The 27962-nt window shown below is 41.3% G+C and overlaps 1 protein-coding gene across 1 annotated transcript; it reads left to right on the top strand.

The window, feature by feature from the left end:
• The first annotated feature begins 196 nt into the window (after positions 1–196).
• Positions 197–27755, top strand: LOC120747417 (sprouty-related, EVH1 domain-containing protein 2-like). The gene is made up of 6 exons (XM_040053255.1): positions 197–808; positions 16362–16554; positions 16657–16825; positions 17905–17969; positions 23688–23837; positions 23944–27755. Exons 1-6 carry the CDS (start codon positions 783–785, stop codon positions 24727–24729), a joined length of 1389 nt encoding a protein of 462 aa, XP_039909189.1. The 5' UTR covers positions 197–782; the 3' UTR covers positions 24730–27755.
• The last annotated feature ends 207 nt before the right edge of the window (positions 27756–27962 follow it).

The raw sequence follows: 27962 nt of genomic DNA, 5'->3' as shown, positions 1-27962 counted from the left end.
GCCCAGTGAAGGATTTCATATGCGCACAAAGGTGACAATTGAGGTTTAAAATGAAGGATTTTCGAGAAATAAAGACGAGAGAGTGCGTTTGTCAAGAGACCCTTTGGCTTGCAGCCGTCGTGGGCCCTCCGTTAAAATGTAAACTACGTCACCGCTTCCGCCCCCTCCTCCTGGTATCCCTCCCCCTCTCCTCTCCCGCCTCCCTGCCCCGGCGTCGTTGGAGCTTCTCGGCCGCCTGCAATCCAACATGGAGTAGAGAGAGATGGGGCTCTAGCGGGGCCACCCCTCGGTAACAGCAGCGACGACGCGCTTTTTACGCACAACTGGAACCGGAGTCGTCGGTGAAAACATGCGCCTTAGGACTTAAAAACGGAGTGTGTGCCCTGTGCGCCCGTGTGTGTGTGAGAGAGAGAGTGCGTGCGAGTGTGAGTGAGTGAGTGTGTGTGTTTGGGCAGGGAGGGGGGTGTAATAGAAGACCGGAGCTGGATTAAGCTACAAAATTGTCCGTTTATGCTAGGTGATGGTGTGTTAAAGTTATAGTAAAGCGGGCATTCGCGATCCAGAAGAAAGAGGGTGGCTCCGGGGGTAAAAGAGGAAAATTTTTAGGGATAAAGAAGACGGAGGCGCAGCCAGTCGAAGGCAAGCAAAGAGCCGACACTCGCACAAAGGCGCAGGGGGGATTTATGCGGAATTGGAGACAGAATCGGAGGAGCCACAGTGAAAGAATGACAAGCGAAAAGTATGCAACCGCCGTGGTACATTACCTGAGGTGAAACGAGAAAATGATAGAAGAAACACACCCAAACGAGTAAGTACTGGGACTCAGAAGATTTCTCTATATGTTTACTGCTCTCTCTTTTCTGTCTTTTCCCCCTTGCTTCCCTCCGTGACTACAAGTTAGAGGTGATTGGAGCAACTTGATGGAATGTGCATTCTGTGCAGATCAGTTCATGGTGTATGCTTTTTATTAATATTCTTTTTATTATTATTATTATTACGCTCAATTGGTTGGATTTGCTGTTTGATGCTGCTGTGAAGTAATGCATTGACAGTGCTGTCGAAGAGGGTTTTTAGGGCCCCCACCTCGGTGTAGACTCCAGGCTTGGGAAGGCAAGAGAGAAAGGAGAGGGGAGTGGGAGGAGGAGGAGGGGAATAAGCGTGGGTGGGTCGGAAACATTTTCTGAAAGGATCTGAAGCGAGAGAGCAGGCCCCTGTTGCAGCGTAACTTAGAAACTCCAGCACGCCCAGAAGTTACACCTTTTATAAATACACGCTCGGCGGCGAGCTCGCGAATCTTTTGTTTGTGCGTAGCTCAGAAGAAACAAACAAGCAAAAAAAAAAAACACTGAGCGGCGATTGCAAGGACATTTTCGCTTTGTTTTTAGTCACATCTGTGTGTTTGTCTCTAACCGAAGGGGAAGTCTCACAGGATGTGAGATATCCGATATGCCTCATCCGCCATCTCTTTCTCAATCGCCCTCATTTGCATAGCCTACCACGCTCCATTCATAAAAAATAGCGATCGTAAACGTCGACTCAGCCTTAAAAAAGGAAAAAGAAAGAAGAGAGACCGGTCCGTTTTTCCTAAACTGGAAACTGGCGAAGTTGTGTTTGACATGCACACGCGGGGATCGTGCTTTTTCTTCTGCGAACTATAGCTTCTACAAAGCTGTTCACTGCCTAGGCCCGCAGATACGTTCGTGTGCGAACCGATGGGCCTGTACTCAAGCGGTTAACGCTTAGAATTTGCTTAACAGCAGGTTAATATGCATTGTACTACCTTTACACTGTGTAGGCTGCAGAGCGCCAAAACAAATATAGATTATATGGCCTGTTCCTTTTTCAATCCTGCAGCCTTGTCAGGAAAAAAACCATATGTACAGACATACGAGCAGGCCTGCCAAACTATTTAATTTACTGGCTCCTGTTTGCATTTTTACAGCTCTGTTAGCCTAGCTGTATCGTCAGCGTCTGTCTCTGTCAGTCTACACGGGGCTGTGCTCGATGGGAATGCCTGCCTTGCAAATCTGTTGAGGGGGGTGGAAGGGCGAAGGGCACCGGAGGGGATGTTTGCGCTGCGGTGGCGTGACGCCGGCTCATTCATAAAAGCCTTCTAACCTTCAGCGCGTCCCCATTCATGCCTGCCGGCCGTACTCTGCTCTACGAAGCCAGCGTATGTGTGTCTGTTCCCGGTCCCAGGGTTTGAAAGAAGCAGGGACTGCGACCAAGCCTTTGTCTCTGCTTGTCATATGTTGCCAGATACACATTTGGGGTGGTGGTGGGGTGTTAGATGCAACTAAGAAATCAAACCACGCTTTGCTGTCTTGCCTGCCTTCTGAAACTCTGCATTTCCTGTATTAACATCTGTGCTAACTGTATCTTTATGGCCTTGTTCTGAGTCATGTGTTTCTGATAAACAGCGTTCTCATGGTGTGATGGGAAAAAGCACTCAAAAGAACCGTGGCTGATTGACCATCAATTGGCAAAAGAGGCCTTTTTATGTTTTTATGATTCATTATTTTACACTAAAATGGGCAAAAAGATCAGTTAAAGTTCTTGCAGTCATTAAAACCGGCCTATATAAGCTTCTAAATGCAATAACAGTAGATTTTTTTTAGTGCCAAAGACTTTACAAAAGTGAAAATAGACGCCACTGCATGGCAAAAAAACTGCTCAGGATCGGTTAGGGGAACACTCAAAGAGCCACAGTATTTCACAATAAACATCAGGTGGTTTTAATGTATGAACCTTTGGCTGCCAGATTTTAATTTATCTTTTGGTTTTATTTTCTTTTTTCTTTTGGACTGAATTAGACTGTCTCAAAACGTCTGACAGCTGCAGATTTGCCATCGCAGTCCATATGTTTGTATCTAAATAGGAATATAGTCAAATAAAATCACCAGTAACAGGCCAAGGTTTTTTAATCCACATCTTTCTCTAATTGGCTTTTTGTTGCAGTAATAACTTTATTCTGCATGGTACAAAATCTCCTTTTTTGTATTGTTTTTTAATGTAAACCACTCGGCTATGTGGCCTCATAAAGGTTTTTATTGTCCAGTTACTGGAAGGAAGTGATCGGCTGTTGTTATCTGCAACTTTGCGTGTTGTGGCTTTCTTATCAGAAATTACACCTTTTGTGGGATTACAGGTGTGTCAGGAAGTAAGACACACCTTTTTATGTCATGTTGTGCAGCATTGTCACTGCTTCTTTTACGGCTTCAGTTTTATTGTGCGTCTTTAGCTTGTCTTTGTTGATCCATGCTATGGACATGGTCACATGCCCATGTGTCAGCCTACTATCAGCAGGCATTGTGTTTAGTAGCGCACACACATAGTTTTTGAGAGGATCTTTTGTTGACTGCATACCTTAAACTATAATGTCACTATCCTCTTTGGAGGATGTCCCTCTTTTGCACCGTCCTTCTGGGGACATTTATTACCTTTTATAGAAGTAGAAGCTCTCCCCTGCACCGAGAGTCACAACACGAGCCGAGGACGTATTGATCTAATGTGAGCTGCTGCAGGGTCAGCATGTGCACAGTCAGTATTAGACAGGAGATGTCCAGTGACATTCAGAGAAGGTCAACGTAGCATCGAAATATAATCCCTGAATAAAAGCACTCATCAATTGACCAACCCAGGCGTTAGCAGGCCTGCACGTTCCCCCAGCAGGATTGTTCTGTTCCTCGCACATAATGCTTTTCTCCATTAGCAGCATTCGACATAACAGAGTATAATTAACCTGACAGGAGTTTTAGGGCAAAGCTCATCGCCAAAAACAGAGTAGAGCTAAGGTTAAGATAAACCATAAGAGGTGTCCCCACTAGCACGTTTCATTAGTGCATGAACCGTAATTAGTCATGTTGGAGCTGCACTTTTGTAACAAGTGCACGTTATGTTAAAGAAATACTGTTTACACTGTTATGAAACCTATTTTGTTGGCTGTACATGTTACCTCAGCTGGCCTTGTCTCTTGTTTTGTAATTCAATAAACGAGAACACTCTCAGATAGGTAGTTAGTGCAAGCTTTTTAAGAAAGCTCTAGCTTTAAAGTCCTGCTGTAAAGTTCAACATTTTAACACCTCGATTGACTCGCATTTTTAGTTAGTTTGCCCTGTGGCCTTTCAGGGAACTACAGGGCTGTTTTGGCATGTTTATTTGGGCTGTTTGTTTGTTTTTTATGGAAGTTGAAATGCAATGTATTTATTGAGGCCTTTGTCTTTTGTGTGTAAATTGACCTTGGGTTTCTCTAAGGATGCTATATGATTGTTATTATTCATGGAAAGTTGTTTCTGCCACTAAAAAAAAGTAAAAAAATAAGTTGAAATTTTGAGACACATAACTGAAAATTTAGACTTTTTATTTCTTTCTTTTTTTTTTTAGTGTTGGAAACAGACTTTCATATTTTTACCCTCAGAGGTTGCCAATGAATTCTAACATGATGAACACAGTGAAAGGGTATATTTTACACAAAGTAGGATCTTTTTGTAACTTCAACCATAAAATGCTCCTAGTTCAGACTTAACTTTAATGTGTTTGTGCCATTCACCCTACCTGCCACCTAATATGAACTTTTTCTGCTCTTTTAAGTGGAAAAGCTCATGTATGTCGCTTTAGGAATGCTTGCAAGGGTTGTTTCACACTGTATCCGTCGTTTACCAGTAAGATCACAAAACATCAAAAAGTTCTCCGAATGTGTTGCAGGATTTATTGCAGCGAGGGCAAAACTCAAACAGGAGACTTTGCCTCCATGTGTTGGGAGTCACTTTGCATTGCCTAGCAAGGCTCTGTTTGTTTGTTTCTTTCATTTGGAAATTTTTCTGTTGGTATTTTAGCATGCTCGGACGCATTCTACTGTCAAACTTGCATTGTAGATGGCTAACTGGTCTTTCATGTATACAGTGTTTTCATATACTGTAACAAGAGTACATAAATATAACAAAACAGTCTGGGAAGCATGCATAGACCGACCAACTCAGTGGTGGGAAAGAAACTCAGATGGGCTTGATTAGCAGCTTCTCTTTTATGCTATGTTGGAACAGCAGAAACACGATAATATCCTAAAATAAGAAATACTCTTTGTATTAACCAACCTGCAAGACAGATGCAGTACTTTGAGTATCATTGTTAGTACAGCGGCAGTTTATTTAGGTTCATATCTGGGTAAATATCAAGTCCACATATGTGGATACACATAATTAACATAATAACTTCCTTTACAGACCTTTTGCATTTCTTCTTTCAGTCTGTACTCCCTCTGCACGCACACACATATGCACACATCATGTGGAACAGATCCCTTTTCACAGTGTTTCCTGTGTTTTACAGGGCAGCTCATCACTGGTTGCTATCCGGAGCCTTTATATAATGGCCCGAGCTGTTTATATCGAGAGACTAAACAATGGAGCCGGATTGTTTGTCTGTTTTTTTACTAATCTCTGCTCATCAGCTGACTAGATGACCAAGATTATAATAGCTCAAGTTTTCATTCACTCCACTCTGTTTTTCGCTTGTCACACCACATGTAGAACAATCCATTGGGCTGGTTACTGAAAACACTTCTTCTCAGTGTGTGAACCCTGTGAACTCCCATTTCGTCAATAACCACTTTACGTTCGTGCTTAGTTTGGTTTGGTATTTCATTACCCTAATAATTTACTTAAATCAACACAAACAGTGCAGTTTGCATGCATGAAGTCTGTTATTTTGTAGATAAATAAAACTGTACTGTGGGTTTTCTGTTATCCTGGCTGATTATTAATCTCAAACCTGTTGGCATTTATAATTTAGCTTTTCGTCTACCAGTGCCATATTTTCTTCTTGTATGATGGCTAAAATAATACAAGTGTGTTAGATAAAATGAGAGTGTACTTTGATTACTTTTTTACACTTGCTGATAACACGACCTAAGACTTTATTTTGCAAGTTTAAAGGGAACCTACTCTACTTTTCCTTAATGTTGCCCATGCAAATTAATCATACTCAGTTTTTCAAATAATGAGATCATCGTATGTACAAGTAATTGTGAAACTCTAGGTTTCAGACAGTTTTTTCTGCCCTTGGCTACGTATTATGTCAAGTTAGTCATATGAGGCTGTGAGCACGAGCGCCACCCACTCACTCTTGAAATCTTTTGTTTGCGAGCAGCACCCAGTTAAAATAAAGTTGGCTAAAACAGGTAGTTTCAATAGATGGACTGAGGGGCTGTGCCAAAGCCCGGTATACGATAAATGAAGCGAAGCCTGGGAGCTAGTTCAGACAGGAAACTTGAGCTGTACTGCCTCATGCACGCAGCTCGAGTGTGCATGAGGCAGTGCAACCCACCTCTCTCTCCTTACATCATGCACCAAACACAACTACCCCAATGTGGTGGTCTATTTGAGTTGAAGTATTTCCCACTTCTCCTGCAGACATGTCGGTGCATTTCTGCCTGCTTTTTCAACCCCTCCACCACCCCAGCATCCACCTGTGGGATCCAGGGGGATGTTTACTCATCGCTCACTAATTTCCGTGTGTGTGCAGGGAATGAGAAGCCTGGAGCCCAAGTTCGGACTTTGTTATTCTGCTGCAATAAACCATTTCAAACATGAGTTTTCTGACTGAACAAGGATTGTATTGAAGTGTTACTCTAGTAGTAGAGTTACAATCAAATAAAAACATTTAATTCAAAATCAGAACAATAGATCCTATTATTCACGTCATGTACAAAACAATCTCTTGTTTATTCACCTTTGCTGACCTTAGCTGAGCAAACTGGTTTTTAATTGTGAAATAAGTTCCACCACACTTTGTGAGATTCACTTTCACTTCACATAGTTTCAAACCAGATGTTTCAGGATAAAATGAAAAGTATTCCCACACCCATGAAAAAGAGAAATGCTGAGGTTGGTTAATCCCAAACAGCATCTTGAAAGATTTCAGCCGCTCATGTGTAGCGGTAAAAATAAGTATATTTAAACGAAGCCTAAATAGAACAGATGTCCTGCTGTTTATTATGCAAATAACTTTCCGTTTCTTTAATGCCCTGGAGTAGCAACACAGGGAGACCAATCACAAGATAAACCATTGACATCTGACAGTTTAGATGTGAGCATCTACCTGATTAAAAGACCAAGGTTGGCACAGATGTAGATTACAGATGTAAAGACGATTAAAATAGTTTCCCCCCCCTCTTTTCACCGATCACTTAACGGGTGGCCAAAGTGTCAGGTTTTAACGGAACCTAAGCGGATATCTGGTAAAGAGTCTTAAGTTGGTTTAGTCGCCTTTAAGAGGTTTAGAGGTTTAGAATCAGCTTTATTTCAGTAAAGTTCATGTTTAGATGGAGGTGCTGCTGCAGAGTCAACTTCGCACCGATGGCTTTCTCTTGGTGTACAAACACAATGCTGGAAACACTGAATAGCTCAGCACTCATGTTCTAACTGGTCATTTGGAAATGGGATGTTTTCCTTTAACACTTCTCTGAATATTGTTGACCTCTCTGATGTCAGTTGACCCATTCGCACTCATTCACACTGGCAGCTTGTGCTGCCCAAACATGTGACCGTTCCATATAACAACAGCTGATTGACAGAAAGCTGATCAAACTTCCCCTGAGGAGCCTCCGGTGTCAATAATTGTGAATGAACTCTCTTCACCCAACCCCCACTCTATTGCCCTCTGAATGAAAGCCAGAACAGGAAAGAACAACATTGTAAGATAATTCCCCATACTACTGAGATTCATAAATCTATTTTCATATTGTTTTTACGCAGTGTGCTTTATAGCGTGCCTCTAATTAATGTACACGCTACTCGCCAATTGTAGCAAGCTGCCTTGTAAGACACGAGGAGTTGTCTTACCAAGACTTTGATAGCAGCACACATTTTTGCCCACACATTTGATCAGAAATACACACCACTCCACAGAAGCTGTTTGTCACACATCCTGGTTAGATTATTTAAACATGAAATAATTAATATGTTAAAAATAACGAGGCTCTATATGCTCAACCTAGCATATAGCCGATAAGCAATGAACTTCACTAGTTGTACGATGAAGGGGATATTCACATTTATTGTCCTCCAGTTATTCCATTCAATTAATATTATGTCATCTTTAGCAATTTTTGCGGTAATGAGTTCATCCAACTGTTATGTTGTGCTTATCTAAAACCAGGTTGCATCAGCAGCAGGTCAAGCAGGATTTTCTAGATGAACCTCTGCCCAAAAACATTGTTTAGTTCCTTCTGGAGAATCTTGAGATTTTTCAGGCTAGATGAGAGATATAATCTCTCCACCAGGATCTGCTTGTAGTTCGAGTCTGCTCCCAGGTGGGTAGCAGACTCGAACTAAAGCTCTGAGCTCCTTACCCCGTCTGTAAGGCCCAGCATGTTGACTACTTGTATTTCCAACCTTCTCTTTCAGTCATTACTCAAATCTCAAGACTGTGGGTGTGCTCTGTCCTCACTACAACAGTCTGGTACAAAGCTCACATTACCACTGACGCCCTGCCAATCTAACAGTCCACCTCATGCTCCACATATTACTTTTTTTTGCTATAGCTTCATGTCAGCATTTCCAGGTCTAACTGCCACACACATGACGTCCATGCTTGCACCTTTGCACAGAAATTATCATGCACATGAAGACTAGCTATACTGATAGCCTGCAACCTTATCACAAAATGAGAGAAAGCAGACAGAGGGGCATTGCTGTTTTCTGGTTAGATATTTTTTTTTGCTTAGAACTTAGAGGGTCTACTTTTGTCTTTTTGTTTCATTGCGTGAATTTTTGTTGGTGAAAGAGTGCACAGTGGACGTGAGGCTTGTGAGTTGAAGATAGGGGAGTTCAGGGTTGCCACCACAACCCTTGTGCCCTAAGCTCTACGTTCTTGTGAACCAGAACGGTTAGCTTAAATAATGCATCTAAATGACACAATGTTCACCTTTGTTCAGTTCAGTCATTTTTGCACATATAGGAACAACTATATGACTTAATAACATTTTACTGATCTCTAAAGCTGATCTCTAACCACTCTTACAACTTCATTTCTGGTCACTCTGAAGTAAACTAACACATATTCACACATGTTTGGTCTGAACATGAGTGAAGGAACTCACAAATTTCAAAGTTACAGTGATGTGAAACAAAAAACATCAAGTCGAAACATTTAAGAAATATTTAATCAGCTCTGCTCTACATGTGGCCTTATTCACAGCAGTTACTGAGGCGGAAGTGTGAAACACTGTAAGCATTCAGTACAATAAAACAACCCTTATTCTGATGGACCTTTTTGTCACTTCCTGACACAGGGAGCATGTGTGTTGTGTTCAGATGTACATAGAGACGTGGGTGTGTGTATGTGTTCTGTTGATCAGGCAGAGGCGCGGCCAGCTATTCCTTATCAGAGGAAGTATAGCCACTGTTATCACACATGGTTGGGCTGCCCTCACTGGCCTTTTTTATCTGTCAAAGATGAGTTGGATTCCAGGCCTGATAACCAGTGCACTTCCGACCCCCTTTCACTGTTTTATTGCAATATTGTTACACACAGACGACATCAAGTATTGTCGGGGTTTGGCTATCTGTGGAGCACTTTTAACAGTGTATAATCTAAAAGAGTGTATTCAGTGTTTTTGTGGTTCAACAGCAAGTGTAAGCAAAATGGGGAATTGAAAACAGTTGAGACATAAAGGCAAATAACAATGACAGTGCAATAAATAGTTTTCACTCAACAGGTGTGTACTCCACCCACATCACATTTCCTTATTAGGATGACTCTCTTATAAGGTGTGGAGCAGGCATAAAAATAAAAAGAACAGAATGATTACTGCAATGAACCACTTGAACCGGAGAGACTGTTCTTACAAGTTCATGTTACACTGAATTGTTTAGACTTTTAGAGTGGACATGGAGTTCTAGCTAATGCAACAAATGCGTGTTAATTTAAATGAAAAGATGTTTCTGTAAGGATTCTGGTTTTCTGTTTGTTTGTTTACATCGTTTCTAAAGATTTGGCAGTAATATCTGAACCACGTGTACACAGTGCCATTGGATAGGGAGACATTTGCATTTTCATATCTTTATATTTACACTACTAACTGTTACGGAGCCTTATGCCAGCTGATTGCTTTGGTTTCCAGTAGCAACTTGACACTTGTTTTAGTTGTCATCACAGAAGGTGGAGACCAAAAACGTAGCTAAACTGAAAGTGAATCTGAACGAGTCAGTTTTGTGTTTACAGCTTGCTTCACTTGCCTTCAAGTGGAAAAAAATGAGCTGATGTAAATTTAACAAGTACAGAATTTACAGTTAATAATGTACAATAATAAATTCTACTAACACCAGTAGGGAGTCCCTTTTGAAGCAGAAAAATATGCAAGTAGTTGTGCCTTCTGATAGCAGCTTGGGTGAGGCCAAAACTGTCCTGTGGTCTGGTACAGTCAAAATGTTAAGTGTTAATTTCTTTATGAAAATATTAGGCGTAAAATCTTTACCTCCAGGGTAAAGAGGTGAGAGACCATGCTGCATGTTATCAGCACAGATTACAAATTTCAAGATATTGGTGTGGAGCTTGCATTAAGGTGCACTGCGTTAGTAATGAGCACATGTGAGAGCACCATTCATGCTGAAAGTCGACTTTGCCCAGGAAGTCCATTAATGCCAAACTACATTCTGCACATCTAACAACAGCATGGCTCCATAGATAGAGTGCAAAGTACTGGCCTGTCTGGACTCCAAATTTATAAGCCATTTAAAACATTTAGTGGATTTTATTATACACTTAAAAAATGACAAAGACCCAAAACTCTTGAGCTTTTAACAGGCGAGAATGTTAGTTAAGTGTTCGTAAATGAAGAGGTGATGTAACATTTTGGTAAAGAATTGGGAAACACAATCTTGTTTCTCTTCAGATTATATAAATCTCTCACATTTTACTAAAAACTATCTAAAAATCTTCACTTTTAACAATTTGATTATATTACATTAAATGTTTTATTTATATTTTACACAACATCCCAGCTTTTTTGAAACAAAACTGTGCTCCAGCCTGGATTTTTTTATTTCTATTAAGGTAATGGCTACCATGAGCTCAATGAACTTGTTGGTATGATTGCATGCCAAGCTGCTGAATCTGGCGCTGTGAGGCATTGTCAGGCTGCAAAGCAAACAAAAGCAATTGGCTGGCAACTGCAGTGCTGTTTTTCTTAAGAAATGGAAGCCAGACACACCTTGAACCTTTGACCTGAAGTCTCATATTAAATTAGAAATGGATGTGATGCATGATTTCCTTATCAGCAGGTAGGTAAGCTCGCCAAGCCTTTCTTCTTAACCAAGTCACTTATCCCGCCCAAAGAGACTTTGAAAAGTGTTTGCTGTCTCAACTTAAAGCTTGAGATCACAAACCCACCAAATATTAGACAATCATATTTTAGAATGGTCCATGTACAGTTAGAGATGCTGTGTACCATATGTGAATTCCTCTTTAATTGGTGATTATAAATAGTCTACAAACTATAGTACTGTACAAAGTTCTCAAGAGTCACAGCCTCAGCCGTATTTTACAGATGTCTGTAGACACTCGCTGTTATTCCGCTCTCCTGGTAATTTGAACAAAAAAGTTCACATTTGTTTTTTAGGGACACACGACGCACCATGTCCAGATATGTCATCCAAAAGGTTTTTCTGCACCACATTGTTGGTGAAAAAATATTACTTTATGCCTGTCAAACTGTGTTATACTGGGCAATTTTCATAGATTCAGCTAAAAAAAAACAGGAGCAAATAATGTATTTTTGTGCACAGTAACAAAAAGCTTAAATGTACATTTTAAAACTTGGTGCCTTGCTAAGCTTTCTATATGTGTAGAAACTAAATTATTCAACATTCATTCCTAGAGTTAGGTGCTTGAATGATTAACAAAAGAATATTCCTTTGAAAATGGTCGGGTATGAGTACTGCAGTGAAAATAAGAGAAAAAGTAGTGAATGTCCAAAGAAAGCCTTTGACTTTCAGGAAGCCTGGGGAACTATTGCTTAAGACCACTTTAAAAAAAATACATGGACCTCAGGCTCCTAAAGAAATGAAGGATGGCACAAGACTTTTGCACGGTACTGTACCTTTTCTCAAAATGGGCGTTGCAATCCTTTTTCAGCATCAGTACCTCTTGCAACATTCGTGTGGACAGAATTAGATTCACAGTTCCCAAATGTATGTGTGTGTAAGAATGTGTGACCATTCCAAGTGTATTAAATTAGTGTGTAGCTGCTGGTTGTGGTTGTCTGTGTGTCCCCGCCACAGATTATAGGGCCTGTCGGCAGACGGGGCTCTAAACATGGGTCACAAGACAGCCCAAAATGTGACAAGTTCATCTCAGAGAGCTGATAGCTGGTATCGTGTGTCTTAAAGCACATGTGCTTATATAGCACAGAATTTAGTGTTATTTCTGTATGTGGGTGGCCTGGATGTGTGGTTCTGTATGGAAATATGTCATACATGTGTTTGAGTCATGTTGAACCACTGTGGTACTTTCATATAAAAGCAGAGCGTGGATTTTTTTTAAAAAAACATTTTTCAGTTTAAGAGCAGAAATTATGTCAATGAACCGAAATAGCTTAGTCGTTCCTACACAGGGGTGCAAATGCTCCAGGGTTACTTCTGTAGTAGCCAGTGGTTAAATGGGTAAAAATGACCTCAAGTACCGGTGGTGAAAAAAGCAGATATTATGATGTAATTATAAGATTGAGTGCACCTGAATAGGTTAGAAATATTAACTAAAAATAATGGGTAAGCAGTAGATACTTTGTACTCAGATAATTATAGATAAATGTTTAAAACAGATAAGCAATTGAAAAGCAATTTAATTGGAAAAAAATACATACACATATATTTTTGTCTTATGAGCAGTGGTTGTCAGGTGGTTCTGCTCTGTATCCTTAGTTGTTTCCCTTCTGCAGACACATTTGACACTACAAACATACCATAATCTGCTTGTTAACTGTATTGTATCGTCAATCATATAGATGTAAAACTATATTACCGCCTGTCTGACCTTTGAAATTAATCTTGTCTTGTTTTTTGTCCATGATTAATAGTAAGCTTCTTTTCTTAAATTAGTACACCACCATTTCTATTTTTAGATTTCATTTTTATTTCCTTTGTTGCTACTTAATTTTTCCACACGGTAAAGTAGAGCTCATATAATAATTTTTACCTACGCCTGTTGTGGCTTGACATAGCAGATGAATAATATCTGCCTACAGAGTGTATTGCTATAGCCAGAAACAACACATGTGCATCTGTCTACTTTCTAACCACATACCTAATTAGTATTGCAGTGGGGCTGGATCATATCCCAGCTGACAGAAAGAGGCCATACATACTGGACAGATCGCCAGTCCATCACAGGGCCAATAACAACACTAAATCTTTAATGCTTCACACTGAGTAATATTTCTTGCTAAGTAGATTTTGGGTAGTGTCTTTGAGTTTCTAATTCAAGTAACTTTAAATTTCTGAATGGAAACAAAAGCTCAGGAGTTGTGGGTGAATCTCTGGTTGCTTTTCTGTTTGTGCAGTTTGACTGCTGTCACCTAGTCAGTCTGTCATTCACTCAGTTTTATGAATGTGTGTGGGTGGGAGCTGGTGAACCAGTTTTGCCACCTGTGTGTGTAGGTGTGTGTGTGTGTGCATTGAGTCCTTAGTACTGTTAGCTAATTATATAACAACGCTTTTCTCATTCACTCCCACTCATCCTCCCTCCCTCACTTCATCACTCTCTTTTTATGTTTGTCGTTATCTCTTCATGCTTCTCCCCCACACGCGTACACAAACACACATGAACGCACACGCAGCACTGCATCAATAGTTCATACATGGGTACATGCATGTGGATTGCAACCATGTCCATTGTGTACACATACAGTGGTGACTGTCATGCTTACACATAAGAATACCATGTATTTTACTATCAGCCTCCGGTGTATTGTCTCCGGTTTCAGTTTTTGTCATCTGCTTTGTACTTCTTATAGAATAAACTGTATTATCTGTCAGCTTGTATAACTTGTGGCTCCAATCCAATGTTGTCTCATCTAAATGGTGCAGACGACTCCATTTCCGATTTAGGCACAAAGAACAAAAAGACATAACATGGATAATGTGGGACTTCTAACTAGGCTGCAGCCATTTTGTACGAGTAATTAGTAAATTGTTTTTTTTTATTCCCGTTTATTAACAAGAATTTAAAAAAAAATTGCAGAAAATGCGATTTCAAGACTTATTTTATTACCACTAATTGCTGCAGTTTGCATGCAAGATGCTGACGTGTCTGCAAAAACTCGCCAACAGTACGATAAAAAAAAAAATCCTGTATTTTAAGTGAGCACACAATATATGTGCCTAGTGGATTTATCACTCAGGCAGTTGAGAGCAATTTTTAAGTATACACTATTTCTAAAATTTCCCTTTGTTAAAAAAGGGATTCAGTTTACAGTCATACTAACGCCCTGCCACATGTACATGGGTATTTTAGAAAACATCCTGTTTTTTTCTAAGTATTTTAGTCTTACTTCTATGCATTTTAAGTCACTGAAAACTGAACGTTTGAAAAATTCCTTCCAGAGTTAAGACTTTCCAGATGTCTCCAACGTCAGAAATGTGCACGTTCATTCCCTTTTTTCAGGTCAGACTGTGGGCTGCATTACTGTTTGTAGGCTTCTAAATACACAACACTTCTACAGGGTTAGGGTTCTATTACCACCTGTTGCTTTAGCATGCTTTTCACAGCACTTTGCATCATTTTCTTTGTATTCACATGTGTCCAGAAGTATTTCTCAAAAACAAAAGAGGAATATGTACATTTTATGAGTGGATCTAACCTTCACGGAAGAGGAAAGGCAATTTGTGAATGAACATCAAATAATGAACCTAAATTTTCTGTTGTTTGATGACTTGCAAAAACTTCACATCCACTCAAATCACCCCACTGTTGTAGGCAATTTTATTTTAATTTATAGTGGTGGTAGAGAAATAAAGTGATATGACATGTAATATGAAAATAGGGAAGTTCTTATTGTTTACAACCACTAAAGCGACAAGATAAGGGATGTTTTCACTAATAATCAGAGGGTTACTCCAGGAAAATATGGAGCAGAAGTGATGAGCTATATGATGAGGTTAGTGAGGAGATGATGGGCTGAAACAGCATTTTATTAAATACGTGGACTGTTTTATGTTAAAATGGCAGCAGTTTAACTTTTAAACAAGTTTTAAAACAACATAGCACCATATTAAATTTACATTAAACTTTGGGGTTGTTTGTGTGTGTGCATTCAACTGACTTGTCCTGGTACAACACCTCCTACTTGAGCACAGCGAGGACCAGGCAAAGTCGTGACTTGCAACGCCCTCAAACAGTCTGCCAGGGTGTGATTCCTGCTCTAGAATAAACTCTTAATGCACATTAAGAAAAGCATTGTCAATTTTCACAAGATGGGATAAGATGTTATTTTCTTATCCAAAGAGTTATTGCGTCGCGTGGAAAATATTACTGTTATTTTTCGGTTTGCAATCATGTGAATTTTGCTTTGACCTTGCGTTATCTTGTATTCATACATTTCTTTGGTTTTCCTGTGGAAGGAAATGGTTGTCATTCGACATGTTGCCACATTTCAAGCAAACTGGACTGCACTGCAGCAAAACCAGAATCGGATGAAGAGATTAGATAGATTTGTTTTAAATGTTTCAGTGTTAAATTTAGTCGTTTGTGTAGTTATCTGATTATTCGCAAAGTCTGCCTCCTTCAGAAGGGGCGAATTTTCTTTCCAACGTGTTTTTTGCTTTCAGTATGCGCTGTCCACCTGCATGAAAATGACATAAAACGGCTATAAATTTTACTGATGCTATTTTAGAAACGGTTACGCTTCACAATATATTAGCGTACACACTAATTTGCTTAGCTCAGTTTGACTGTGGACAAACTAATTTTAGGCTTGTATTGTTAAATACAGAATAGTTTGCTGGCTTCGGCTTTGATATGATTAAGGTTCCTCTATGACTGCAGCTACAAAAAGTCTATAAACAGCAGTGAAGGTTTTGAGGGGGTTTCCCAGTAACCTAAAGCATTAAGTTGTGTAACTTTATAGCTGCGGAGAATTTTTTTTCTGCCTCAAAATTCTCCAAAATCACACTACTCACATAATGGATGATGCTTTTATTTTAAAGCATGTTTTAAGTTTAATGAGCATAATACAAGGGTTAAAAATGATTAGATCCTGAGCTTATCATCTATTGGAATCACCACTCTACTGTCTGGTATAATATAAACACATTAACGTTGCAGTCATCTTTGTGCTAATATCTTCTCTCTTCCTTTCTGTGCAGTGACAGCTACATCGTACGTGTAAAAGCGGTGGTGATGACGCGGGACGACTCAAGCGGTGGGTGGCTGAATCAGGACGGGGGAGCTCTGAGCAGGGTAGGGGTGTGCCGCCTGCTGCCGACAGAGTTGGCACCTGTGTTGGGCTCCACCAGCTCCCAGTTCTTCATCCGTGGTGAACGAATGCGGGACAACCAGGTAAAATACACACACGCATACATGAATGTGAGCAACAACGTGTCTGTTAAAGATCAGAAATGGATCCATGTTGTAAATGGTTGGTGCGTGTCGTATCAACAGGTGATCCTGGATTGCCCGCTGAGGAAGGATCTAGTGTACACCATAGCGACGCCCACGTTTCACCATTGGAAGGTGGAAGACAGAAGGTGCGGCCTATCCTTCCAGAGTCCAGCTGATGCCAGAGCTTTCGACAGGGGAGTTCGAAAGGCAATTGATGACCTGGCTGAAGGTAAACTGTGCTGCAATATAACTATTCAAATGTTTTGACAAGACAGAGAGAGACCTGTCCTAGCACCTATAAAGCTTCCAGAGCTAAAATATGCCCAGTCTCTAATTAAACACACCCAAACCGAAGCTGAAAAGCTTTATTGTCAAGAAATCGACGTCAGTAAACAGTCTCCTGTTGGGTTAATGGGCTCATTTGTTATTTTCAAGTCTTACTGTATAAAACAGGACATTTGTTTTATAGATGATGGTACCTATCTGGGAAAGATAAAGCAAGATATGCTTAGTGGGCATACGGTCTTTGTAGACTTCACTGCTTTGTTTTCTCGAGGTCTGGTTTCAGAAACATAAGACAGCAAATGCTCGTCTCAAGTCTTTACAACAAACCTTACTAGGTCATGGGTGATGGGTGGCTAAGTCCATCTTTTATATACAGTCTACAGCTGTGGTCAGAAGTTTAGATACGCTTATCATGTCTGCTTTTAAAGTCATTAAAGATGTATGCTAATCATTGGAAAAAGGACAGTTCAAAGAAATCATCAAAGCCAAAAATTACCCTCACATTCATGTACATAATTGGTGTATGTAACCTTCTGACCACAGCTGTATGTGTGCCCACCATAGTCCACTAAAGGCAGACTTTTTGTTTCAATCCCATGCTCCTCCTGAACTTTAAAAGCTGCAGCAGCTTGCTACTATTTCTCCAGGAATTCCACGTTCTAGTTATGACTAAACCATTGTTTGCATCTTTCCGACTACATAAAGAAAAGGAAACCACACTACTTAATGAATAAGACACTCGCTAGCTGGTTCAAGGTTTGAAGTTTTAAAGCATAACACAATCCACCGGTATAACCAGTTAGTCTTGGCAAGGACATGAATGAAGGTTAAGTATGTGGAGGAACGTGTACCTGAAAGTAAAGTTTGTTTTTTGTCAAGTTAAAAATTTTGGTAAGGGACAGGATGAGGAAGTCAGGAGCTATTTGATTGCCATGACGTTATCAAAGGACGTCAAAAGATTCTTTGTTGTATGTAAAAATTAAACAACCTGAAATAAAGTTTATTCCCTTCTCCTGTCTGTAGGCTCCACGACCTCCTCTACGGCACTCCAGAATGAAGGGGAGCTGGGTGACGATGACGTCTTTACTGTAAGCACTTTATTTTGCATCAATAACTATGATGGTCACAACTTTTGACTCACAGCAGGCGGCATTACTAAGTTTCAGTTTGTTGTGGACACAGTAGATTGAATGTGTGGTTGTATGCGTAAAGATTTCGCAACAAAATACGGCTAGCTTACCTAAAATGGGCTTCAGGATCACACGGATAATATCATCTATACAATGTCAGGTCTTCACAGCACCATAATCGCTGGTCATACATAATAAAAGTCTCTGTGATGTCTGTATACAACTCTCAGCTTTAGTCTCCACCACAGAAAAGAAGAAGCCAACACCTAGTGGCTCTAGTCACCACTACAATTGAACTGCTAGATCCAAAAGATCATCAAAATTATTCATCCCAGTTCACGGCGTCATCCACATCGAGCATTGTGCTCTGTAGGCTCTCTGCTGGCAAAGTACACATCAACTCTGAATGGAAAGATCCGAATCAAATGCTTAAGGCCCGATCTCTGGTAAAATGTTCATGCAAATCTCGTATCCGTTTGAGTGATCCTGCTAACACAAACAAACTAAACCAACACCCTGGCAGTGATAAAAATCATGCAGTAAAAGGCTCTAAATAAAAACAACTGGCCGTAGACTCAGCCAGCTGCTCTGTACTACAGATTAGACAGAGTTGGAGCTTTTCAGACATCAAACCACTGCAAAACCTTTTTAATGTTGTGTGTGAGAACTTCACTGCTCTGAAAATTAATCTCTCACTACCATCATGAGGTAAACAGAAGTAGTGTGCCTCAGTGGTCTGTGTGGTATTACTCAAAGGCAAAAGCTGAGCCAGGTTTTTGTCAACACAGCATCATTTCTCACAATGTCATCTGGAAAGGAACACATTCCTGGATTACTTTGTACACACTGTGTTTACCTAACTATCAGTGCAACAAAACAGAAAATAATTGCTGCTGTGATAACTTTCTAGAGCTATAAAACTCTGTTGTGAACATTATAAGCTGTTGCACAGTGCTGTGCCGTTCATTAGGGGTTAAAACGCTGAAACTGGACTTCCTGGATCACATTTCATGTCTATCCAGTACTTTAAAGAACACGCCTTTTCCAGCACAGCTACAAGCCTTGTTTTAATGCAGGTCGGATGTTAGTCTAAATGGCTTTTTAGGTGTAGACCTCCATGTGTGTTACCTTGACTGCACTAGTCCTATCTTAGAAGTTCCACTCTTCATAACTGGAGAAGGAGGCAGCAGAATTAGGATCTGGTGTGGAGCGCACACTGATCAAATGTTTTTTCATCCATCATTCAAAAATTAGGTCTGCTCAGGAGTTCACAGAGTATTCGCTGCCGGTCATCTATACCTGCAGTACAGGAAATGTCTGCACACATACACACACACACACCCTCCTGTAATCTGACACAAGGGCCAGCAGGCAGGGTCACAAGGTCACTTCCTGTGTCCCAAAAACTCCCACTCTCCTGGTGACCCCACCCCCCTCCCCCACCCGCACCATCCCTCTCCCATTTGAAACAGAGAAACACTACCAAACTAGCAGTTAGCAGCTGTTTCCCAGCTTAGCGCAGGGCCGGTGATTTACGAGAGGAAGTGCCTCGTGGTTCATCTTTGACTCGAGCTGTCTGTACGGGCCAAGACTAATAGGTGCTGTGCTGGGAGCACACAGCCACCACAGAGATGCATACAAACACTTGAGGAGTGGGGGGACTACAGCACTGTCGGAGGGCGGAGCAATCCCCTGAAATGGAGCAGCAGGTTTTCGCTAACAGAGAGGCTAAAAGTGCAACAAATCCACAGCAATTCATGGGTATTGTTCCGTAAAATTGACCTTTTTTTCTCCACAAATGAAGACCCAGAAAGCCCACATCCATTTCAGTTAAATCCCCACTGACTTATTAAACAAAACAGTGTGATAGCCTCGATTTTTCCATTTCCCTTGTGGCCTAATATAAACTATTTTTTAGCACAAGGCTCACCCTGTTTGGTGCATGAGTCGTGCTAGCAACCAACAAAGCCTGCCTGAGGAAATATTATGCATTGCCTCATGTCTGCTTTTAAAACTTGTGCTGAAAAATGCCACAAGATTACAGCAAACAGCCAGCAGACCTACACATAGCATGCGACTGCATAAGAGGAAATACTAGGACACAGTCTGTATTTGTGATCTAAAAAACATAGTGGAATTAAAAACAAAAATAGGCCACGTGTTGGGTCTGATTCTGAATCTTATGCTTGTGCCAGATATTAAAAAAATAAAAGTTACGGGGAATATTTCCCCACAGACATTCAGAAAGACAGTCGAGTATTCTCAGGATCCAACTGGACTCATGAATGAAACCAGGGGGAAACAATTACTGCCTCGATTTGTGTCTTCCCTGCCCATTTTTAGGGTTTCTCTCTCAACATTTCTGTATTTTTCTACCTGACGACTGCTGCATAGCATATTGGAATATAAAACCCCAAAACATGAATATAACAACAACAGCCTTATAGAACATGTCAAAAAGTTACTCCTCTTCTAATGAAACGTTGCAAAGTGTCATGACTGTAAAATCACAGGTGGAACATGAGGGGTTTAGTGCTGCTTGTGTTCTTCTGTGCTAATGACCTTTCCTAAAGTTAGCAGCGGCGGCGGTGGCAGTTAGTGAGGCAGGCGGTCGTAGACAGAGGGAAATGCTGGAGCAAATTTACAGCCTTTGGAGGGATGGGGGAGGATGGTTGGATGGGCTTGGGGGATAGGATGGACATACTTCCCTAAATGATTCCTCGTTCGCCAAACCTAAACTTAACCTAACCCTTCCTCTGTCCCTCCCTTCAGCACATCTCCCCTCTCTGTCTCTATTTTGGCTCATTCACAACAGGGGGAGTGAAAGCTATAGATGCAATTCTGGGCTCATCCCAGGAGAGCGAGACAGGCCCGTTGAAGGATGAATCCTCCCGAGCTTTGAGTCGGGGCATGTTTTGTGTCAGAAAATAACTTGAAATGCCCTCTGTCCAGCCTTGGACCAGAATATATAGAGAGAGAGGATGTCCAGAAATACAAACTCTCCCCCTCAACTCCTCCCTTTGTCTCCCTGTCCTCTTGTGCAGTCTGAGCTTGCAGCTGAAAGTCTGGTCTGTGTTTTGAATTAGATGCAGCCATGGAGGCCAGAGTCAGACTGGTTTCAACCATATCAACTCCTCCCCCAATAATGGCTTCGCCAGGGGGCGGAGCCCAAAGCTGAGGCAGCATGTTATGTTATTTTTGGCAGGCTGCTCTGAGGGCTTTGTAAGAAAGCTAAGGGGAAATTCTCAGCATGGCAGTATCCATGTGGGGAGTAGGATATAATGGGGATAGCTTCAGCAAGACAGACAGACAGACACACACACACACACACACACACACACACACACACACACACACACACACACAAATATCAGATCTGGGTCATATAGTTCTGCAGAATAGTTTGCAGCATTGAATTTAGGCTTATTGGAGTGCCAAATATTTATATTTTTTTGGTGGTGGTGGGGGGGGAGAATAGTTTAGGAATAGTTTTAGAAATTCTAAATTATGTCAGTAGCTTCCAAATAAAAGTGGAATTTGCAAATCCTTAAAACCTCGCATTTCATTTGAAAACAAACTATCAGGTGTTGGTACAGAAATCCATTAAGATATTTCCCAAAGTACAGGATGAGACATCTTTCCCGGATTACTTGCTGTAGTTTTGAAAGCTTAATGTTTTCACATTCTTGGTCACCACAGAATTTCAGTTGCTCAGTTTTACAATGTCACAATATCACACAGGTCCTGAGATCTGATAACAAGCTGAACAGGCTGCCTCCTCTTAGCCCGGAGGATATGGTGTCCAAATGAGCTACTCCTACTCTGCATCCTCCAAAATCCCAGTATGTGCAAAATGTCTTTGCACAGGACAGTTTTAAATCACCTCCCTGATGTTACCTGAAGTGTTCCTGAGCCTGTGAAGTGATTTCCACTTCAGACCCAAAGATCACAGCCGATTATTTTTGGTCTTGACCTTGTTTCTTTCATTCAGAGATTTCTCTGATATTCAGTGTTAATGATGCCGAAATGCATAACTTCTGTTATTGAATGAGGTGTGAACTTCTCTTTATCTTGCCTTCTAGAAGTTCATTCACCAATCATGCCTTGATTGGCGTTTGTTCGTGTGGTTTCTTTTTGTGTTTGTTTTCTGTGATTTGTTTGTAAGCAATTCAGAGATTTTAATATATTGAATTGCACAATTAGCTGTATTATGTAAGGACAGCATGCTAACAGCTGGAGTGTTAAGCATAGAGTTTTACATGTTAGAAATATTATCATTAGCATGTTGGCATGTTAGTGTAAGCATGTAAGCTCAAAGGCATGACCATTGCCTATACACATAATGTCGCCTCCAACGGTAGCAATTCTGGGTTCATTGCTTTGCTCAAGGACACTTTATTATATCTCCAAAATGACAAAAGTAGTTGCCATTAATAGAAAATTCCTTGCATCTACAGCCACCCCTCTCTAAGGCAGATCTAGCTTTTTGTATATCTGTCCAGTAATAGTTGAAGAGAAGTTGGATAGTTTGAATTTTAAAAAAAAAAATCGAATCTAATTTGTGAAATAACATTTCTGGGAAAACATGTTGGAAATCTCACAGCTGTTGCAGATAGCTAAGAGAAGATGGTCAAGAAAAAGTAAGACATGCAAAAAATCGTTCTTGCCATTGACTTCTTGTGACCAGTCTTCCCCAAAGCAAGACAAAATGCAGAGGATACATTTCAAGCACAGCTTCTCAAACAGAAACACCTGCACCCTTTGCCCCGCGGCTAAACACATCTACAATACATGCACTCATATTACAATGCTGATATGATTAGACAAAAGGAGTCCTTGCCTATCAGCTGGTGGCTAACAGAGGCTGACCCCCATTGTGCATGTCTGAAATCGGCAGCGGTCTGACTGTCTTGTGTCTGGCCAGTGTTTGAGTTGGACTGGAGCCCTGATAGACTTTAGCGGAAAGGAGACGGGATACTGTTCACATGTGCACACACATGCGTGGAGAGGTGGAAAAGGGAGAAGGAAAGGTGGAATGTGGAGAAAGTGCGATTGAGGAAAGGAGGACAGGTTGACTGGGGAGAAGGAGATGATGTGTAGAGGCTTAAAAGGTGAGCATGTGGATATGGTGTGTGTACAGAAAAAAACATTTTAAAGGATGCTTCTGTTTCCACTTTTTTGGATTTAGGAATATTTTGTATCAGTCACTTGATCTTCATGAATGCTTAGGTTTCTTGTTTTCAGTCATTTTTAAAAAAATGTTGATTTAACTGATTCCCTTTTACTTTTATTGTCAAATACCCAGTTCATATGAATATACAAGACAATATATTCATACTGAGTCAGATAAGAGTTTTTGCTGTGAAAATATGTTAAAAAAAATAAATTAAATCAAAGTGGTTAATTCAATTGTGATTTTAGGTGTGATGGTTACTGCAGTGTTTTCATAAGTGATTCTTTGTGGCAGATGTTGTTAGTAAAAGCTTAACTCGCATATAGCAGTCCAAAAGTGGATTGGAAAACAGAGCTCACACTTCCTGTTTTTCCAATCACCGCTGCATGGAGGCTTCCTGTTTTTGTTTGTCCAATCAGGGTGTCCTCTCTCGCTATTTGTTTGACGTGTGCAATCAGAAATCAGCTTTTCAGCCTGCATCCTGTGTTTGTTTGTCACCTCAGAATACCACAGACAGCTCATCCAACTCCTCCCAGAAACTGGAGACCTCTCTGCAGCCGCTCGAGTCCTCGCCCCTTCCCCAGAGACACAAGTGCCCGCTGGGATTTCGCCACGATCCCTATCGGCTCTCAGACCACTACTACTTGGACCAGGTGAGACAAACACGGCTAAGCTGTATCCATACATATTTTATACATATATTTTATGAGTGAATTACTGCCAGCGTTGTTTATGTTATATACTCTCTCTGTTGTTTAGCCATTGTCTCGGATTCCCCGCCATGTCACCTTCGAGGACGAGGAAATCGTCCGCATCAACCCTCGGGAGCGCAGCTGGGAGCGGCCCGCCGAGCGTCATCGTGGACGCCACTCAGATCGCTCCTGGCTCACCGGCTACGAGGACTACCGCCACACAACAGTGCGTGACAAATTCATCAACATGGACGACCCTGAGCCCAATGTCCACTTTGACAAGACAGAGGCGCAGAAGCACGACTACACGTACCCGCTGGCACCGGCCCTGTCACCCTCAGACTCTGATCCCTCCCTTGGACCCTTAAACAGTAAGGGCCAAAACGTCTCGTATCGCCAGCAGTTCCCGTCTGTGGTGTCCAGTCAGCCTCGCTCCCTACTCCCGAGCTCCTCTTCATCCACCAATGGTGGGAAGGGGCGGAAGGATGACAGAATGGAGCGTGCTCAGTGTGAGCACTGCGGTGAGGCTTTTTACCTCTCCAGCAACCGGAGAGGTAGGTGCCAGGATGCTCCAGACCCGGTGCGCACGTGCATCCGGCGGGTCAGCTGCATGTGGCTGGCAGACACCATGCTCTACCACTGCATGTCTGACCCAGAGGGGGACTACTCAGACCCCTGCTCCTGTGACGGGGGCGAGGGTAGCGGGGGAGGCTGTCTGGGCACGCGCTGGTTAGCCCTGTTTGGTTTGTCTTTGGTGGCGCCCTGCCTCTGCCTCTACCCACCTCTCCACGCTTGCCACCGGGTAGGGCTTGCATGCGGCTGCTGCGGAGGTCGACACAAGGCCCTGAGCTGAGCGGCCGTGCTTGGAAACCTCAGAGGGACACGACTCAAACCTAAAACCAATGCAAGGACAGGGAAAGGGAAGGATGGGGAAACGAACAGAAGGGACAAGTGGTCATGGCTGCTTACTCTCTTGCCTTGTTTTCTCTGGGTTTCTCTACAAATTCCAGACACTGAAATAAGCCAAAAAAGAAAAAAACTGCTGGTGCATTTTCTGAACGGCCTGGGAAGATAAGCTCCCCCTTACGGCAGACAGTTCTCTCAGCTCTCCACGTGGCCATTTGCTCTGTTTCTAGTGAGAGAGCACTCTTTTTCAGGGGGCCTTTTTTTTTTTTTTTTTATAGCTGACCTATATGTCATGTATCACATATGCAGGTACTTTATATTGTTATATTTGTACACTGACTCGGCGTCAAAGAACTTGAATTGTTTCTTTGTCCTGTTTTTCATTCTCTCCTTTGATGTACGCGTGGCCATTTTGTTTATACTCTATTCCAATATCAGGCCCGCTCAGCTCAACTCCAGCAACACGAGACATCAAACACTACATCTCTTTGCGCATGTGTGTTAGTGTGTGCGCGCGTGTGTGTGCGTTGATGGTATATGTGCATGCTTGTGCGCCTAGGCCTTTTGTTGTCTGTACTGCAGCTTATAGTAAAGCTCATGTATATAGTCTACATAGCTCTCCACCATCAACGTCTTCTTTGTTCACCGAGGCAAACGTGGTACTCATCTTAATCTTCGTCTAATATCCCAAAGATTCAAGCTTTCATCCTATTTATTTTTCTCTCTTAAATTGATCCACCATCAAAAGGGTGCTGGGCTATGATTCATTCACTGAATGAGACGGTGCCTCAAGTCACGCTAGCATCCGCCCCTGCTCCTTTCAAACATTATTTCAAACAGTGCCTAAAATCGCCTGAACCGGGAACCCACTGAGTCTTATTCCAGTCAGATTTTGGCTCATTTTTACTTACAGTGCACTTGGAGTAGTGTGATTTTTTTTTTTTTTCTTCTTTCTTGTTCTTTGCAGAACCTTAGCCAGCGGTCTGTGTTACATCAAGGACTGAAAAATCAATCCGATACCGTTTAAATTGGTGCCCATATGCCTTAAAATGTGGAGTCTCACTCGTCTCTTTTAAGATGTCTGCTATAGCGAAAAGTGTGAGCTTGGTTATGGCTCAATCAAGCCTCACCACATGCTCTTTGAAACTCCATTTAAGCTATTTTTGTAATAAAAAAGAAACTCTTTTAAAAAAAAGAGCACGTAAACTATGGATTTTAGTTTGCCAGCGAAGTACAATCACCTCTCCCCCGCCTGTCATTTATGTGCAAAAGCAAATGCCAAAACTCGTACAACTCTATTGAAAACATCCAAAATCACTCCCAAAAAAAAAAATGAATAAAGGTAAAACATTAATGCTGACTTTTTAAAACATGGGACTTGTGGGTTTTTGGGTTTGTGTTTTTTCCACTATGTATGTCAGTTCAGCAATGTGACGAGTCTGATTTATAAAATTGTAAAGAAAAGTTTGACATTTTAGGAAGCACACACAGATAAGACGTGCAATAGCGTCGATGTCTGTGTGATAAATAAAAATGTAACCTAGATGCGGGATGTGGTTAGCTTAGCTTTGCGTAAACACTGGAAGCAGTAGAAATGGCCTGTCTGGCTGTCTTAGAAGGCACCAGAAACCATCCATCAGAGGGTCTAAGTTGAATCCATACAAAAAGTTTGAATGTAAAATCAGCAAGTTTTACAGATAGTTGTGTGTCAGACTCTTTCTTGGAGGCTCTGATGGTTATAAAACATACATTTAAGCTGTTGTGCTTTAATTACAACTGGTTTCCAAAATGTCAAACTATTCCCTTAATAAGCGCAGAATGTGGTGTTTTAATCCAGAGATTAACTTGCTGAAACCACATGTGACACATGTATGTGCTGTTCTTCTCAGTCCTACAGCACTCGTTCCCCTCAATCCCAGATCTGTTGTATCATCCTAAGCACAAAGAGAGTAAAGTCATGCTTGAATATGGCATGACTACATTTCAAAAAGAACAAAAAACGTTATAGTCAGTTCAGTTGTCGTGGTTTGTGATGCTGCAGCTGGCCCATCACGCCCTCACAATAAGAGTGCAACACTAAAAGTACAACCACTCCGGTGCTAGATGATTCATCTAAGCCTGGGTGATGGCAGCATTGAGGATCAGAACGCAAACACAATGAGATTTTTAAAAATAAAGAGACGCAGGACATCAGCAGGATCCCATCGGAAAAGATCAGGAGTCTGAAAAACGTGAAATTCTGGAAACAAACATCCATCCCTGATTGTTTTGCCAAGGAAATGTCACTTACTGTAGTCGAACTACAGAATGCCTGAGGATGTCCTTTTTCCTTCCCCAGTGGTATCTTTGTCATACATCCTGTCCTGTGTACCAGTTTGTGTGTGCGCGTGTGTGCGTGCGTGTGTGTGTGTGTGTTGGCGTATATTCCAGATCTGCTCATCCTTTTCTGCTCCTTGATCCAAAGCTACTGGGATCAGCTGAATATGCTATGACATATGGACACCTTCTGAGTAGATTCAGATGCTTTTGATGATCGATCAGGGACAGGGGCCAATCAGATTGGAAAGAGTGTGCGTATGTGTGTCAGCATGTCATCTTTTACCTCCATCTTGTTTGGTGTTCTCACATGCAGAGCCATTTACAAGTGCCTGAACGCATCCTCATTATCTCCTTGTGTATTTAAATTGAAAAATTTAAGAAACTCCCTGTATTGAATTAGACCCATTTTTTATGCTTAGTATTTTTACCTCTGTAAAAAAGAGCAAAAAATTATATTATATATATCAAGTGTATGTTGTACATTTTTATTTCTATTTTTTTTAAATAACTGTTTCTAACATGTACAATGGATGTAGTTCTTGCTTTTCAAGAAGGAACAGGAAGTACTTTGTAGATACTGAAGGGTGGCCAGGTTTGTGAGAAAAGTGAAATGTGTGTCTTACCTTCCGCCTCCAATAAAATGAGAGAAAACGATTTTTAAAAAAAGAAGTCTACAGCTTTATTTTAGTCTTTCCTTGACGATCCCACAACAATCTTCTGTTGATATTGGAATGTAACCAGAATGTAACCAGCTCATAACCAGTTGAGTCAAGTGTCCTATTGCAGTGCAGACTAACTCACTCATTGCAATATGCTGGCAGTCTGTCTACATTTATAAAAAAGATCGATCATTGACCAATC

Source organism: Simochromis diagramma, unplaced genomic scaffold (genome assembly GCF_900408965.1).
Source record: "Simochromis diagramma unplaced genomic scaffold, fSimDia1.1 OVJJ01000596.1, whole genome shotgun sequence".
In the NCBI taxonomy this organism is placed as follows: domain Eukaryota; kingdom Metazoa; phylum Chordata; class Actinopteri; order Cichliformes; family Cichlidae; genus Simochromis; species Simochromis diagramma.
This window is presented reverse-complemented; position numbering and strand designations above follow the sequence as displayed.